At 45.4% G+C, this 13,647-nt stretch overlaps 1 protein-coding gene and 2 long non-coding RNA genes across 8 annotated transcripts in view; 1 reads left to right on the forward strand and 2 right to left on the reverse strand.

The window, feature by feature from the left end:
• Window positions 1–4,237, reverse strand: part of LOC116540902 (zinc finger protein 736) — an 82,694-nt gene extending 78,457 nt beyond the window's left edge. For all 6 annotated transcript variants that reach the window (XM_032264717.1, XM_032264716.1, XM_032264714.1 and 3 more), the window contains exon 1: window positions 4,111–4,237. In XM_032264717.1, the coding sequence (XP_032120608.1) occupies window positions 4,111–4,113 (3 nt within the window). In that variant the 5' untranslated portion in view covers window positions 4,114–4,237. The remainder of the gene's footprint in view (window positions 1–4,110) is intronic.
• A 107-nt stretch (window positions 4,238–4,344) lies between these two features.
• Window positions 4,345–9,136, forward strand: LOC116540909. Its single transcript, XR_004264636.1, has 3 exons — window positions 4,345–4,433; window positions 8,403–8,530; window positions 8,766–9,136. It is a non-coding gene; the product is annotated as an uncharacterized LOC116540909 (long non-coding RNA).
• A 1,559-nt stretch (window positions 9,137–10,695) lies between these two features.
• On the reverse strand, window positions 10,696–12,655 carry LOC116540906. The gene is made up of 2 exons (XR_004264633.1): window positions 12,498–12,655; window positions 10,696–11,628 (listed from the first exon to the last, which is right to left on the reverse strand). It is a non-coding gene; the product is annotated as an uncharacterized LOC116540906 (long non-coding RNA).
• Between the last annotated feature and the right edge of the window lie 992 nt (window positions 12,656–13,647).

The raw sequence follows: 13,647 nt of genomic DNA on the forward strand, positions 1-13,647 counted from the left end.
AAAAAAAAAAAAAAAAAAAAGGCCCAATATTTTTCAAGAATATGTGAATTGAGTAAATCTTTTGGTAAATATGACTAATTTAATATTGTTGGTTTAATTAAAAAACAATGTCTTCTGACTTCTCAGCAAAATACGCATATATTTAAGTTTATTGCTTTTATGATACCCGCCCAACACAGCAATATAAAAATGGATAATAGAAAGTTTAACTTCCAATGAGTGGATTAATGTAATGTTTCATAAGATTTTACAAAAATAATTGTTAAGGATATATAAAACAGATGTAAATGGACACAAGTTTATAAACTTACAGTACTAAATGTTTTGTAATGGTTAAATGGTTTCTCAAATCTTTATGGAAACTATATTCTTAGATCGTTGCTAAGCTACATTAAATGATGGCTATTCATTAAACATCTAGATTATCTCCAAATAAGATAAAATGCTAAGATATTAATTTTTAAATGTAAGTTTAATCAAAACATCTTTGGTTTCTAAGATGTTTTGATTAAACTTACATTTAAAAATTAATATCTTAGCATTTTAACATGTTAGTATGTCCTACTCCACATTAAAAATGTTTTCATTTAAAATCCAATGTTTCTAAAAATTATAAAATATGTATTTATAATTTTTTTGTGCATAATAGTTAAAATTGCTAACTTCTCAGGCTTTCGCTATAAATTAAGATTACTAAAAACTAAAATTCTGGCTAAGATAATAACTATTATTAAGGAGAGAAACAAGTTTACAAACAGAATGTACAAAGAAAATGTGTTTCTTGGTGAAAAAAATTATTTTAGAAATAGACGTGAGGATGTGATTTCTTAAAGAAAAGGCAGTTTTGCTGAGTTTAGAGGTTAAAGGACGCATAAAATTTAAAGAATAAAATATAAAGAAAATGAGGTAAACGTAATGGATATGGAAAGTTGGAGAAAGAATAAATAACATTTTAAAAGGTTATAAAAGGTTTATAGAAATCTTAACCTTGTCCGGTCAAAGCTGACTGAGATTGAATACATCTGTTTATAAGATTTTCTTAAAATTAGCTTTAATATTAACAATGTAATAACACAAGAATATATATTACCTGAGCAAAGATAGTATGTATGGTGGCAAATACCCTTTTACTGTGTATACATAAATACTTCCCATGAAATGTAAATTTTTCTAAAAAATAATGAGTTGCCCACTGCCACAAATTATCCACCCTGCACAAGAGAGAAACTGATGTTTTCATAAATGTTTGCAATTTACATGTTAATCTACCACACTTTCTTATAGAAATGTATTTATTTTGAGGGAGGGGAGGGGAAAAAAAAAAAAAAAAGAAATGTATTTATTTTTCTGCAGCCATAATGAGAGACATTTTCTCTATGTCTTTTCCCAGGTAGCACTCCCAAAGCTAAGCCCTGGGATTCTGTTTGAAATCATGCTAAAATAGAACAGACCTCAGAATCTTACCACACTCTCTGTTCAAAATATAAAAAATAAATGAGAATTTTTAACCAATGGAATATAAACTATTTTTTTCCTGAAATCTACCTCTTTTCTCTTAGAAAACATTTGGCTTTTTTTTTTTTTTTTTTTACTCTCAGCTCTAATAATAAAATCCATTATACAATTAATGAAAAACTGAAGTTGAAAATAAGTGAACGTATATATTCAAGGTGACAAACACAGGGAGTAGTAGTGCTGACTGGAACATAGATGTATTACACTCATGTGTCAATCACTTGAGAGATTCTCCCACCTACGTTCTGCTCACTAAGGTACTTGATCACCACTCTTTCAAAAGACACTGCACTTGCCCCGTGTGGCGAATGTGTATTTTGCTTTGCAAATTTATATACTACCTCACTAGGGTGAGTCTTTCTTGTACTTTGGGATAGCTATTCTCCTTCACAAGCCTGAGAGAAACCAGAGGGCAAGATGCATTTGCACCTTTTCTCCTCAATACCAGCACCTGATTGGTTGACCACCAATGTGTCTGCAAGAAATGAAAGCTAGGGTTGAGGGGAAAAAAAATCTTAATGTTAAAGGAGTTAGCTTTTTAGAGGAAGGGTATATCAGGAAACTGCTCTCAGAACGAAGGCATCCAGCTGCTCCTGTGAGATGCTTCACCCAGTACCTCAGGCTCTTCTGTGAAAGATGACCCAGAGGCTAATGTTTGCTAGACACTCCAAGAGACATCGTCCTTGTGAGTACCTTGTATGATCCCCCAGAAAGTTCTAATACCTTGGAACTAGGAAAATACAGGAGAGTGGCGGAGGACACATTATCCTGCAAAGGTTTCAAAGACATTCTGGTAAGGCGTGTGTGCCTAGAGAAGATGAAAGGAGATGCAGAAAGACTTTACGTCGGAGTGTCAGGTGATTACTCTTTGCTCTCCTGTAATGTTCACAGACAGACAAATATATTAAAAAGAGGTACCCATCACCCTGTTAAACAAAAATAAACAAAATGTCACATCTGTTTTAAAATTAAATAAAGGACTAACAGTTGATAATGTGATTTTGAAAGGGATAGTTGGCATTTGGGAATGTGGGAAAGAAATTGGAAATTTATAATTTTCTACAGTCCCTAGAACAGTTAGGCTGGGAGGACAGTCATGGATTTGAGACCCTGCTTGCCAAACATTTGAAAAATGCAGAAAAAACCAACAACCCTGTGGAGCATTAAAATAATTAAAGAACTGGCAATTAGGCTGAAGTGGCCATGGTGCGTTGGGATTCTGCCTAAGGAAACCTAACTCCCACGAAGTAATTTCTTGAAAATTACTAACTTGGAGGAAAAAAAAAAAAACTTGGGCTTAACCAACCACAAGCTGCCAATGAAGCTCTAATTACATAACCAGGACATTTCCACTGGATAGGTGGAAATGCAGTAAGTAACTGTAACCAATCAAACTGAATCTGATTTGCTTTCTCATACCTCTTACAAAAGCCTTTTGTTCCAAGTCCCTCCTTTAAGTCCCCAAACAACAAACCATTGCTGGGTATTCTCTGATTCTTAAACTGCTGTTTGTGCAAATAAATTGTTGGCATTAATCGGTTCCAGCATTACTATAAATACCTCAAACTGGGTAATTTATAAGAAAGAAAATTAATTGGCTCATGGTTCGACAGGCTGTGCAAAAAGCATAACACCAGCATCTGCTTCTGAGGAGGCCCCACCCAGGATGGTGGATGGTGAAGTTAAAAAGAAGCTTGAAAAAAAAAGGCAAGGGTGTGCTATACACTTTTAAATGATAAGGACTTCAGGGAACTCACTCACTATTGACAGGACAATACCAAGAGGAATGATTATAAACTATTCATGAGAAATCTGCACCCATAATCCAATCACCTTCCATTAGGCCCCACCTCCAATACGGTGATTACATTGAAACAGGAGATTTGGGCTGGAAAACACATCCAAAATATATCCTAAAGATGCCTCAATTTACGCTACCGCGGTGGCTCATACCTGTAAACTGTATTTTAGGAGGTCCCAGGCGGGCGGATCACCTGAGCTCAGGAGTTCGAAACCAACCTGGGCAACATGACAATTGCATCTTTACCAAAAAACAAACAAAAACAAACAGGCGTGGTGGTGCATGCCTTTAGTCCTAGCTACTTGGGGGGCTCGGGTGGGAGGTCATCTGAGCCCGGGAGGTGGAGGCTGCAGTGAGCCGAAACAGAGACACTGTCAAAAAAGAAACAAAAAAAAGCCATAATTTTTCAAAGGAGAAAGGAGGGACTGGGGACCCCGCGGCCCACTGCTTCTTCTACGGAGGAACTCCAGACCCTAAAGGAGGATTCTCCTCTTGTGGCCCTTCCATCGCCCCGCACAATCTGGAGGAGACTCGGGGTTGCGGCACAGAGGTGCCCCGAAACGGCTCTGGGTTGCGGAGAAATTCGCGCTTATGGATAAAGCAAGGCGCTCGGGCTTTGGGCTCAGCCCCTCATCTGCAGCGGAAGAAAGTGAGGACTGAGCTGTGCTCACGGGGACTCGGAGCTGCGGACTCCGGAGCTGGCCACGAGCAGGCCCAGACCGCACGGCAGCCGGTTCCTGCCGGATTTGAACGGCCTCTTCCCCCTTCTCGGGACACCCACCCCGCACACTCACCATTTCCCAGCCTCCGGATGCTCCGTCGTCCTCCCTAGGGGTCTCCCAGTCCCTGCAGGTCACAGGATAACAGGGGCTATAGTGGACTCACCAAAGAGTTCCTGGAGCCGAAGACACGGAACAGTGGAGCCGCGAACTGGGCTCCGAGCCCAGGAGCCAGGAGACAAAGGCCCCGCCATGTTGAAGAAGCCGCCTCTTCCTCTCTAGCTGCGCACCTGATTGGACAGTTTTTACGCTAGCACTACTGATTGGCTGGGGCTCCAGGCCCCACCCATTTAGACCCTGAGTGACAGGCGATGTAATTAGACAACGGGCTAAATGAGGTAAGAGTGACAGGTTTGGGGCTGCAGCGTTTTCAGGCAGAGATTTCTCCCTGTGCTGGAGGCCTGTCCCTGCGTGAGGGACATTTGTATTTAACCTTGCATACAAGATTATATCACCTTCTGATTATATTTTGTGTGTGTGTGTGTGTGTGTGTGTATAACTTTCTGAATTATAGTTATATGCATGCTGCAGGCCCCGTCAGCATCCTGTCTTTCCCTTTAGCTGCAAGAGAGAAAAGTCCTTCAGGAGATGCAGCAGCTCCAGCTGGCTGCAGACAATTATCACCTTCACTCTGTGAAACAATTTTGGGTCTACTTCCAATTAAATGGAGTGGCTCAGTGGGACTGATAGGTGAGGACCTAGCAAATTGGTTAGAGGCACCACTCACCCAGGCCTCCCAAAATACTCTCTTGCTCAATAAAGCTGAGCCTGCCTGAGGACCTGAACAAGCATAGGGAATTAAGACGCGACCCTAGTCAGGGATGGTGAGGGACTGTGGGGTAGTCAGCCAGGACAGGGCCTCCCGGTGCAGGGAGGAGCCAGCCTCTTCTTTAGGGCCCTGGGCAAGTCTACTGCCCTCTTGGAACCTCTGTTTTCCTACATAAAATAATGTAGGGATGATGAACCTCATAGGGTAATGATGTGCCTCAGAGAAAAGAAATGTGAGAGTGGTTGCACCTGGCTCTTTTTGAGAGAAATGATGGTGAGAACAATGATAACAGCCACATATAACTGAGTCCTCACAAGGCCCAGTGAGGCAGGTGGGCAAGTGTGATCTTCCCATCACGCTTCAAGTTGAGAAAACAGTCTCAGGGAGGCCTGGCTGCAGGCCCAAGACTGCACACACAGTATGTGTTGGAGCAGGGAATGAATCTAGAATCAGAGCTTACTGGAGGTGGTGGGAACACTGGACCAGCTTATACCAGTTATCCAGAGTACCAGGTCAGTGTAGACATTCAAGGTGAAGACATTCAAGTTGGCCACCCTGGAGAAGAAGCCACAGAGAGCCCAGATGAGGCTAAAGCAGCAAAAAAGCAGTGTCCCTGTGTTGGGGAGGAGCTCCTCCCTCCCAGCTGGAGGCCTACGCATCTAAAGAGCAAGGGGCCTTTTTGCCCCAGCCCTTCGCTCCTTTGGCAACAGTCCCTGAAATGCCTCTATAAGAGAAAGCATCAGAGCAAAGGCCTAGGACAGCTGGGCTGAGTGGATTTGGGAAATGGTGAGGCCAGGGACCACACAACACTGTGACTTGTTAAAATCTCACCGCAGAATTAACCAGGGGGTGCTTCATGTTTTTGGAGGCCAGCTAGAAGGGGAGAGAGTTGCAGACAGGCAGCTGAGTGTCTTTGGCTTTTTCTTTTTTTTTTGAGACAGGGTTTCACTCTTGTTACCCAGGCTGGAGTGCAATGGCGCGATCTCGGCGCACCGCAACCTCCGCCTCCTAGGTTCAGGCAATTCTCCTGCCTCAGCCTCCTGAGTAGCTGGGATTACAGGCACGCGCCACCATGCCCAGCTGATTTTTTGTATTTTTAGTAGAGACGGGGTTTCACCATGTTGACCAGGATGGTCTCGATCTCTTGACCTCGTGATCCACCCGCCTCGGCCTCCCAAAGTGCTGGGATTACAGGCTTGAGCCACCGTGCCCGGCCTGTCTTTGGCTTTTTCAAGTGGAAGATCTGGGTAGGAGGATCTAGGAGACAGGGGCTTATGAGATTTCCGGGGACAGGCTTTGAATGGACACCCAAAAGTGGGTACTCATCCTCATCACCACCCAGTGGCACTGGGTGTTGCCTCCATCCTGGGCATATTTCCCAGTTATCTGGTGATGGTAAACCCTGCCAGAAAGGATTATATGGATGTGAATGGGCCTGGGATGGGCAGGGCTGGAACCAGGATCCTGAGACTTGAGATCTTAAGAGAATCTAGGACTACACCTTTAGATCTCAGCACTTGGCAAACCTCCTCCCATGAGAGCCTCACGGCTGCCTCTGTGAGTTGAGGCATCAGGTGTCTCTTCCCTATGAATGTTGAAGACTCCACACCAGCCACCAGTCCCTGCTCCCTGAGGGGTGAAGCTGCAGAGCTGCCTGCTTGCAAAGCTCAGTGAGGTTTGTCCTGAGCTGTACTCAGATCCTCCCTCAGGAAGGAGAGTAAACTTAGGCCTCTCCAAGGGCAGACAGCTTGTATATGGCTGAGCACTTTTTTAATGCAAGGTCAGTTTTTCTGTCATCAGAGAGGGTTGGGGCGGTAGTTCCCTGAGCCTCAGTTCCCACTGTCCCTTTCTTTAAAACCCACAACTTGCTCAAGCCTGTAATCCCAGCACTTTGGGAGGCCGAGGCGGGTGGATCACGAGGTCAAGAGATCAAGACCATCCTGGTCAACATGGTGAGACCCCGTCTCTACTAAAACTACAAAAAATTAGCTGGGCATGGTGGCGTGTGCCTGTAATCCCAGCTACTCAGGAGGCTGAGGCAGGAGAATTGCCTGAACCCAGGAGGCAGAGGTTGCGGTGAGCCGAGATCGCGCCATTGCACTCCAGCCTGGGTAATATGAGTGAAACTCTGTCTCAAAAAAACAAAAAAAAACAAAAAAAAAACCCAGAACTTGATGCAGGCCCAAGTCCTCCTTATGCACATCCCTGACCCTGGTGGCCCTGGATTAATGCATGCAGTATCATGGGAGTGGGAGGAGACTTAGTCACAGTCTAAGGGGCCTTTCTGATGAACATTGCCTATCTGACTTCCAGGGAAATGCGATTAACACCCAGAAAGAAAAGGAAGGTAAGCAGCTGGGGCAACATCAGGGAAGAGTGGGGAGGTAAAAGTCAGTGATGCCCCTGGGGAGGATACTCTGTGTAGCTACCTTTTTTTTTTTTTTTTTAGAATCTCACTCTTGTCACCCAGGCTGGAGGCAATGGCGCTATCTCCGCTCACTGCAACCTCTTCCTCCCAGGTTTAAGGGATTCTCCTGCCTCAGCCTCCTGAGTAGCTGGGATTACAGGCATGTGCTACCGCACCCGACTAATTTTTTATATTTTTGGTAGAGACGGGTTTCACCATGTTAGCCAGGCTGGTCTCAAACTCCTGACCTCAAGTGATTGACCCGCCTCAGCCTCCTAACATGCTGGGATTACAGGCATGAGCCACTGTGCCCACTTAACCTTTTAAATAAATCTAAGTCTACAGAGGATGGAGCCTCTGCAGTCTGAGATTTAGATTCCATCCACTGCATCTTAGATTTATTGAAATGCTCTGGTTCACACAGGAGACCTATCACAATGGAGGGTGTGAGTAGGGGACTGAAATAAAAAACCAATTCCTGGAGGAGGGGCTGTCTGTATCCAACTCTGAAAACTGGTTGGGGCTGCGTGGCATTAGAGAGAGGAAGAGGCCCTTAAGAGGAAAGACCCAGAAACCAGCCCGTTCCCTCTCTTTCCCACAAGGTCCCTTCAACATCTTTCACCCAGGTCCGGTTAGTAGGAAATTTACTCTCCTTCCATTCGCACCACCTGAGGGAGAGTCTGAGTCCAGCTCAGGACAAACCTCACTGAGCTTTGCAAGCAGGCAGCTCTGCAGCTTCATCACTCAGGGAGCAGGGACTGGCGCCTGGTGTGGAGTCTCCAACATTCATAGGGAAGAGAAACCTGATGCCTCAACTCACAGAGGCTGCTGTGAGGCTCTCATGGGAGGAGGTTTGCCAAGTGCTGAGATCTAAAGGTGTAGTCCTAGATTCTCTAAAGATCTCAAGTCTCAGGATCCTGGTTCCAGCCCTGCCCATCCCAGGCCCATTCACATCCATATAATCCTTTCTGGCAGGGTTTACCATCACCAGATAACTGGGAAATATGCCCAGGATGGAGGCAACACCCAGTGCCACTGGGTGATGAGGATGAGTACCCATTTTTGGGTGTCCATTCAAAGCCTGTCCCCTGGACACTCCTACCCACATCCTCCACTTGTCCTTCCCTTTAGCTGCAGGAGATCAAAGTTCTCCAGGAGATGCAGCTGCTTCGGCTGGCTGTCAACAATTATCACCTTCGGCCTGTGGAACAATTTTGGGTCTGCTTCCAGTTAATGGAGTGGCTCAGTGAGACTGAGAGGTGAGGGTCTAGCAGATTGGCAGAGGGCATGGAGAATATTTATTCTGGGCCAGCTGCCAAAAGCCTGTGGCCATGGCTCTCTGATCAGTGTTAGGCCCTGCTGCACGGTGACCCCTGGGGCCCAGCACTCCGGCTGGGGAGGCCCTGGGAAGGAGACCTGGGGTGTGGCCTCACATGTGCCTCTCTGTCCTGGAGCTACAACCTGTCCTGCCAGCTGGATCTCTTATCCAAGCAGGTCAGCAACACTACCCTCAAGGCCATGGAGAACATGTCATGATGAATCTTAGGGGACATTGAGTGCCTGGACAAACAGGAGCAAAGTGCCTTAGGGCTCAGTGACATTTGGGCTAGGCATGGGTTCCCAGCTCCACCACTGACCAGCCATGTGACTGGGGCAGAAAATTCACTGCTATGGTACTTGAGGCCCCATTGTCATAAATATAATGCACACTGCCTATTTCTTTTTCTCATGTATCTGTTTATTTATAATCACCACGTATTACTGATCTCTGTTTTCATTCAAAATTAATAAGCATGTTATACAGTTTTTATCATTCTTATGATTTCTTTACTATGTGATTCCTCTCATGTGTGGTACTTAAGAGTAGTTAAGCTGGGCGCGGTGGCTCACGCCTGTAATTCCAGCACTTTGGGAGGCCGAGGCGGGTGGATCACGAGGTCAAGAGATCGAGACCATCCTGGTCAACATGGTGAAACCCCGTCTCTACTAAAAATACAAAAAATTAGCTGGGCATGGTGGCGCGTGCCTGTAGTCCCGGCTACTCGGGAGGCTGAGGCAGGAGAATTGCCTGAACCCAGGAGGCGGAGGTTGCGGTGAGCCGAGATCGCGCCATTGCACTCCAGCCTGGGTAAGAAGAGTGAAACTCCGTCTCAAAAAAAAAAAAAAAAAAAAAAAGACTAGTTAAATCCATAGAAACATATAGGAGAGTGTTCCCCAGGGGCCAGAGGGAGAATAACAAGGAGCTGTTGTTTAATGGGTACAGTTTCAGTTTCAAAACATGGAAAATGCTTTTTATATATGGAAATGATGGTAGCAAAATAATGAATGTACTTAATTCACCTCAAATAAAACCTTTAATATGATTAAAATGTTAATATGTGTATTTTAACATAATATATAAAATTCTTTTAAATTTTTTCATTATTTTTTAAGAGACAGAATCTCACTCTGTTACCCCGACCGAAGTGCATGAGTGCAACTGTCGCCCCCTGCAGCTTTGAACTCATGCCTCAGCCTTCTGAGTAACTGGAAAGAAAGGCACATGCCACCATGCCTGGCTAATTTTTAATTTTTTTGTAGAGAGGGTGTCTCACTATATTGCCCAGACAAGTCTAAAATTCCCAGCCACAAGTGTTCCTCCCACCTTAGCCTCCTAAAATATTTTAGGCTGAGCACATTGGCTCATGGCTGTAATCTCAGTGCTTACATATCTGCAGCAGCATTGATAATATTACAAATATGATGTACAAAAGAAAGTAGATGTAAAACATACTACATAATGTAATACACACTACATAATGTCATTTATGTAAAATCCAAATAGAAAGATTGAGGTTTGGGTTTTCAGTAATGGTGGAGTAGCTTGTTGAACAATACTCTTTTTTTTTTTTTTTTTTTATCTTTTTTGAGACAGAGTTTCTCTCTTGTTGCCCAGGCTAGAGTGCAATGGCATGATCTCAGCTCACTGAAACCTCCGCCTCTCAAGTTCAAGGGATTCTCCCACCAGCCTCCTGAGTAGCTGGGATTACAGGCATGTGCCACCACACCTAGCTAATTTTTTTTGTATTTTTAGTAGAGACAGAGTTTCACCATGTTTGCCAGGCTGGTCTCCAACTCCTGACCTCAGGTGATCCACCTGCCTTGGCCTCCCAAAGTGCTGGGATTACAGGTGTGAGCTACCACACCCAGCCTGAACAATACTCTTACAAATAACAATGGTAAATTCTGGATACAATGTCATATGTTGTTATATAGAAACACACATCTATATATCATACATAGGATATATGTGGGAATAAGAACTGAATGAGAATTTTAGCTGTGCCCATGAAAAGGAGAACAGTATTTAAATTTGAATCCAGCCAAATTAGCTCCCTGTTCAAAAAATAACAAATTCTTCAGAGGAATACAACGGAATCCAGAGTCTCTGTATTATTTATAGTTTTTAAAATAAAAGTTTAAAATTTAAGAAACATGTGAAGAAACACAAACATGTAATCCATACACAAGATAAAACATAGGCATTAGAAGCTATCCCCAAAATGTCCAAGATGTTGTTATCAGCAGTCAAGTATTTGAAAGCAGCTATTAAATGGGGTGAAGAAAAAACATTCTCATAATGAATGAATACATGTGGAATCTCAGCAGAGAAATGTACATTATTAAAAAGAACCAAATAGAGAGATAATGATATTTTTAAATAGTACTTTTAGGTTAATTCATAGATTAGAAAAAGACAAAACAACAGAAATTATTCAATCTAAAAAAAAAGTTTTAAACAGTTTGAAGAAAATAAACAGAGTCTTAATCTGTGGGAAGATTGTGTCATAGAAAGAGAGTAAAGAGACAGAAAAATTAAATGAGTACAAAAGTAACAACTAATAGCTGAAAACTTGCAAAAATTGGTTAAAACCCCAATTTTTATATCCAAGCAGTCAACAAATTCCAAAAAGAAAATCCAAGTAAAACCATAACAGGCCATATTGAGATTTTAAAAACTGGCAGGACAGGGCTTTTGATTGGATTTCTATGATTTCTAATTTTTACTATTTATAATGAAGAATGTTTACTATTTATAATGGAAAATAGATTATCTTTGATGAGAGTTTTTATCTTGGAGAAAATTTCATATCTGAGGCAGAGATGACTAAGTGTTATTAGAGGCAGAAGACTTTCTAGCCTTGCTTTAGAGTTTTAATTTCTTACCTTGGAAATAAATTTGTTTTTTACAAATCTTGTAGTAAAAGTGATTCTCCAGAAAGATATTCTCTCCTACTGTATCCTCCCTGCACAGAACTGAAGCTGTGCATTACTTCAGTTTCAGAAATGAACAGTATGAATTACCTAATCTGAAAAACTAAAAGAAAAACATGAATTAAGATGATTACCATTACGCTCCTTCAGCAAATTACTACAAATTACTAAAAGTGGTTCCAGAGAGATATTTAAAAGAGTTTCTACGGGAGCCCTACTCAGGGCAAAAAGACATTGTACATGAGCCAGTATGCAAACTTTCTTAATGTTTTAGGGAAAACAAACGGTCCTGTTTTGTCCTCTTGGCCCGAGTTAACACCAGGAAACCTGATTCCTGGGAACCAGGCTGTGCGGGAGTCACAGAGGTGGTAGATGTGGCTCCCAAAGTGGCTTAGAGGGGTCCCTTCTCTGTGCGGCTGAGTATCCTGACCGTATAAAGGAGTCAGGCCTTTTTCCTGTGACGTCTTCTCCTCTTTATTACAGTGGCAGGAGCATCCCTGCGAGAGGCCTGGCCCAGGTGTGCAGGCCACGCAGCCGGCCCAGAACACCAATAGGGTGTTCTCAGGTTGCAGAGGAGGATTTGTGACAGTCCAGACAGAGGAAAAGGTGGCAGGGGCAAGTGCAAAGATGCCCGAGGTGGGGTACTGTCATTTTAGGAAGTTAATTGACGGTTTCACTTACCAGGGAGCTCCCATCAGGGGCTCCCAAAAAGCCTGACAACTGGTAGGCCCGCGGGCCTTTGGCTGCACGACGCTTGTCAGCAGCGGCGCGGGGCAGAGGAAGGGGCAGGGATGCGGGAGAGGACGCGGCGAGGGAAGAAAAGGTGTGCGCGGGGCGGCGGGACGGCAGACCTAACCGCTGCAACCCTCGGCACGACGCGAAAGGCCCCCAGCCCCGTGCGGATTTGTGAAAATCAGACTTTCGCACAGGTCAAGACGCCAGCATCTCGGGCAGGGGCCGCGTCACAGTCACAGGTTGGGATCTGCTGCCCGGGCCGCGCAGGCTCCCGACAGGCAGGCGAGACTTGGGAACAGCCAGGATCTCCTCCGCATGGGGTGCCCGCTCTAGACGCGCAGGGGGCGGGTGCAAACGGGTGCCGTCAGCACATCCTGGGGGATGCAGCCTCTTAACTACCCCTCGCCCGTGGGTGGCGAGGCGACAGTATCACAATCCCAGCATGCGCAGGGCTGAGGGCGGTGCGAAGCCCTGGAAACTCGGCGGTGCGTGCCTCGCTATGCATTCTGGGAGTTGTAGTCTCTGAACCGCCCCTAGTCCCTTGGCTGCAGGACTGCAGGACTACAATCCCAGCATATTCCGGGCTCCGGGGCACAGTCTTAAAAAGAGAGGCGGGGCCTGGCGCGGTGGCTCACGCCTGTAATCCCAGCACTTTGGGAGGCCGAGGCGGGTGGATCACGAGGTCAAGAGATCGAGACCATCCTGGTCAACATGGTGAAACCCCGTCTCTACTAAAAATACAAAAAATCAGCTGCGCATGGTGGGGTGTGCCTGTAATCCCAGCTACTCAGGAGGCTGAGGCAGGAGAATTGCCTGAACCCAGGAGGCGGAGGTTGCGGTGAGCCGAGATCGTGCCATTGCACTCCAGCCTGGGTAACGGGAGCGAAACTCCATTTCAAAAAAAAAAAAAGAGAGAGAGAGGCGGGGCGCCTCGTCGGGCTTGCGGGCGTTCTCTCCACCACCTACTGGCGCTTTGGCAGCCTGGCTCCGGGCTCAGTGGGAGAGGCAGGGTGACGTGGACCTGGCAAAGCAGGCCTGCCCCATCCCCTGCTGCCCCTGTCCTTGGAGAGCGAGTTTGGAGAGGGGTATGAGGGATAAATCTGGGCTGGACAGTGAGAAGGGTGTGACTCCTCGAAGTACACCTCGCTTTTGCCCACATCCACGGGTCCCACCTCCAGCTGAGCAGCTCGGGTTCCTCTCTCTAGCCTTCCCTCTGGTCTTTCCTGCACCCAAGGAGCCGCCTGCTTTCCTAACTGCTGCGGAACGTGGCCCGAGGCCTGCCTCAGACCTTGTGCTTCGTGCCATCGGCCTTAGCGCACTCCAGGCAGAGCGCCAGTTCAACAGCGTTTGGGAGAAACTTGCTGCCTGGGCCACCCGTGTACAGCCT

Source organism: Sapajus apella, unplaced genomic scaffold (assembly GCF_009761245.1).
Source record: "Sapajus apella isolate SASKATOON/1434 unplaced genomic scaffold, GSC_monkey_1.0 scaffold146, whole genome shotgun sequence".
Lineage (NCBI taxonomy): Eukaryota > Metazoa > Chordata > Mammalia > Primates > Cebidae > Sapajus > Sapajus apella.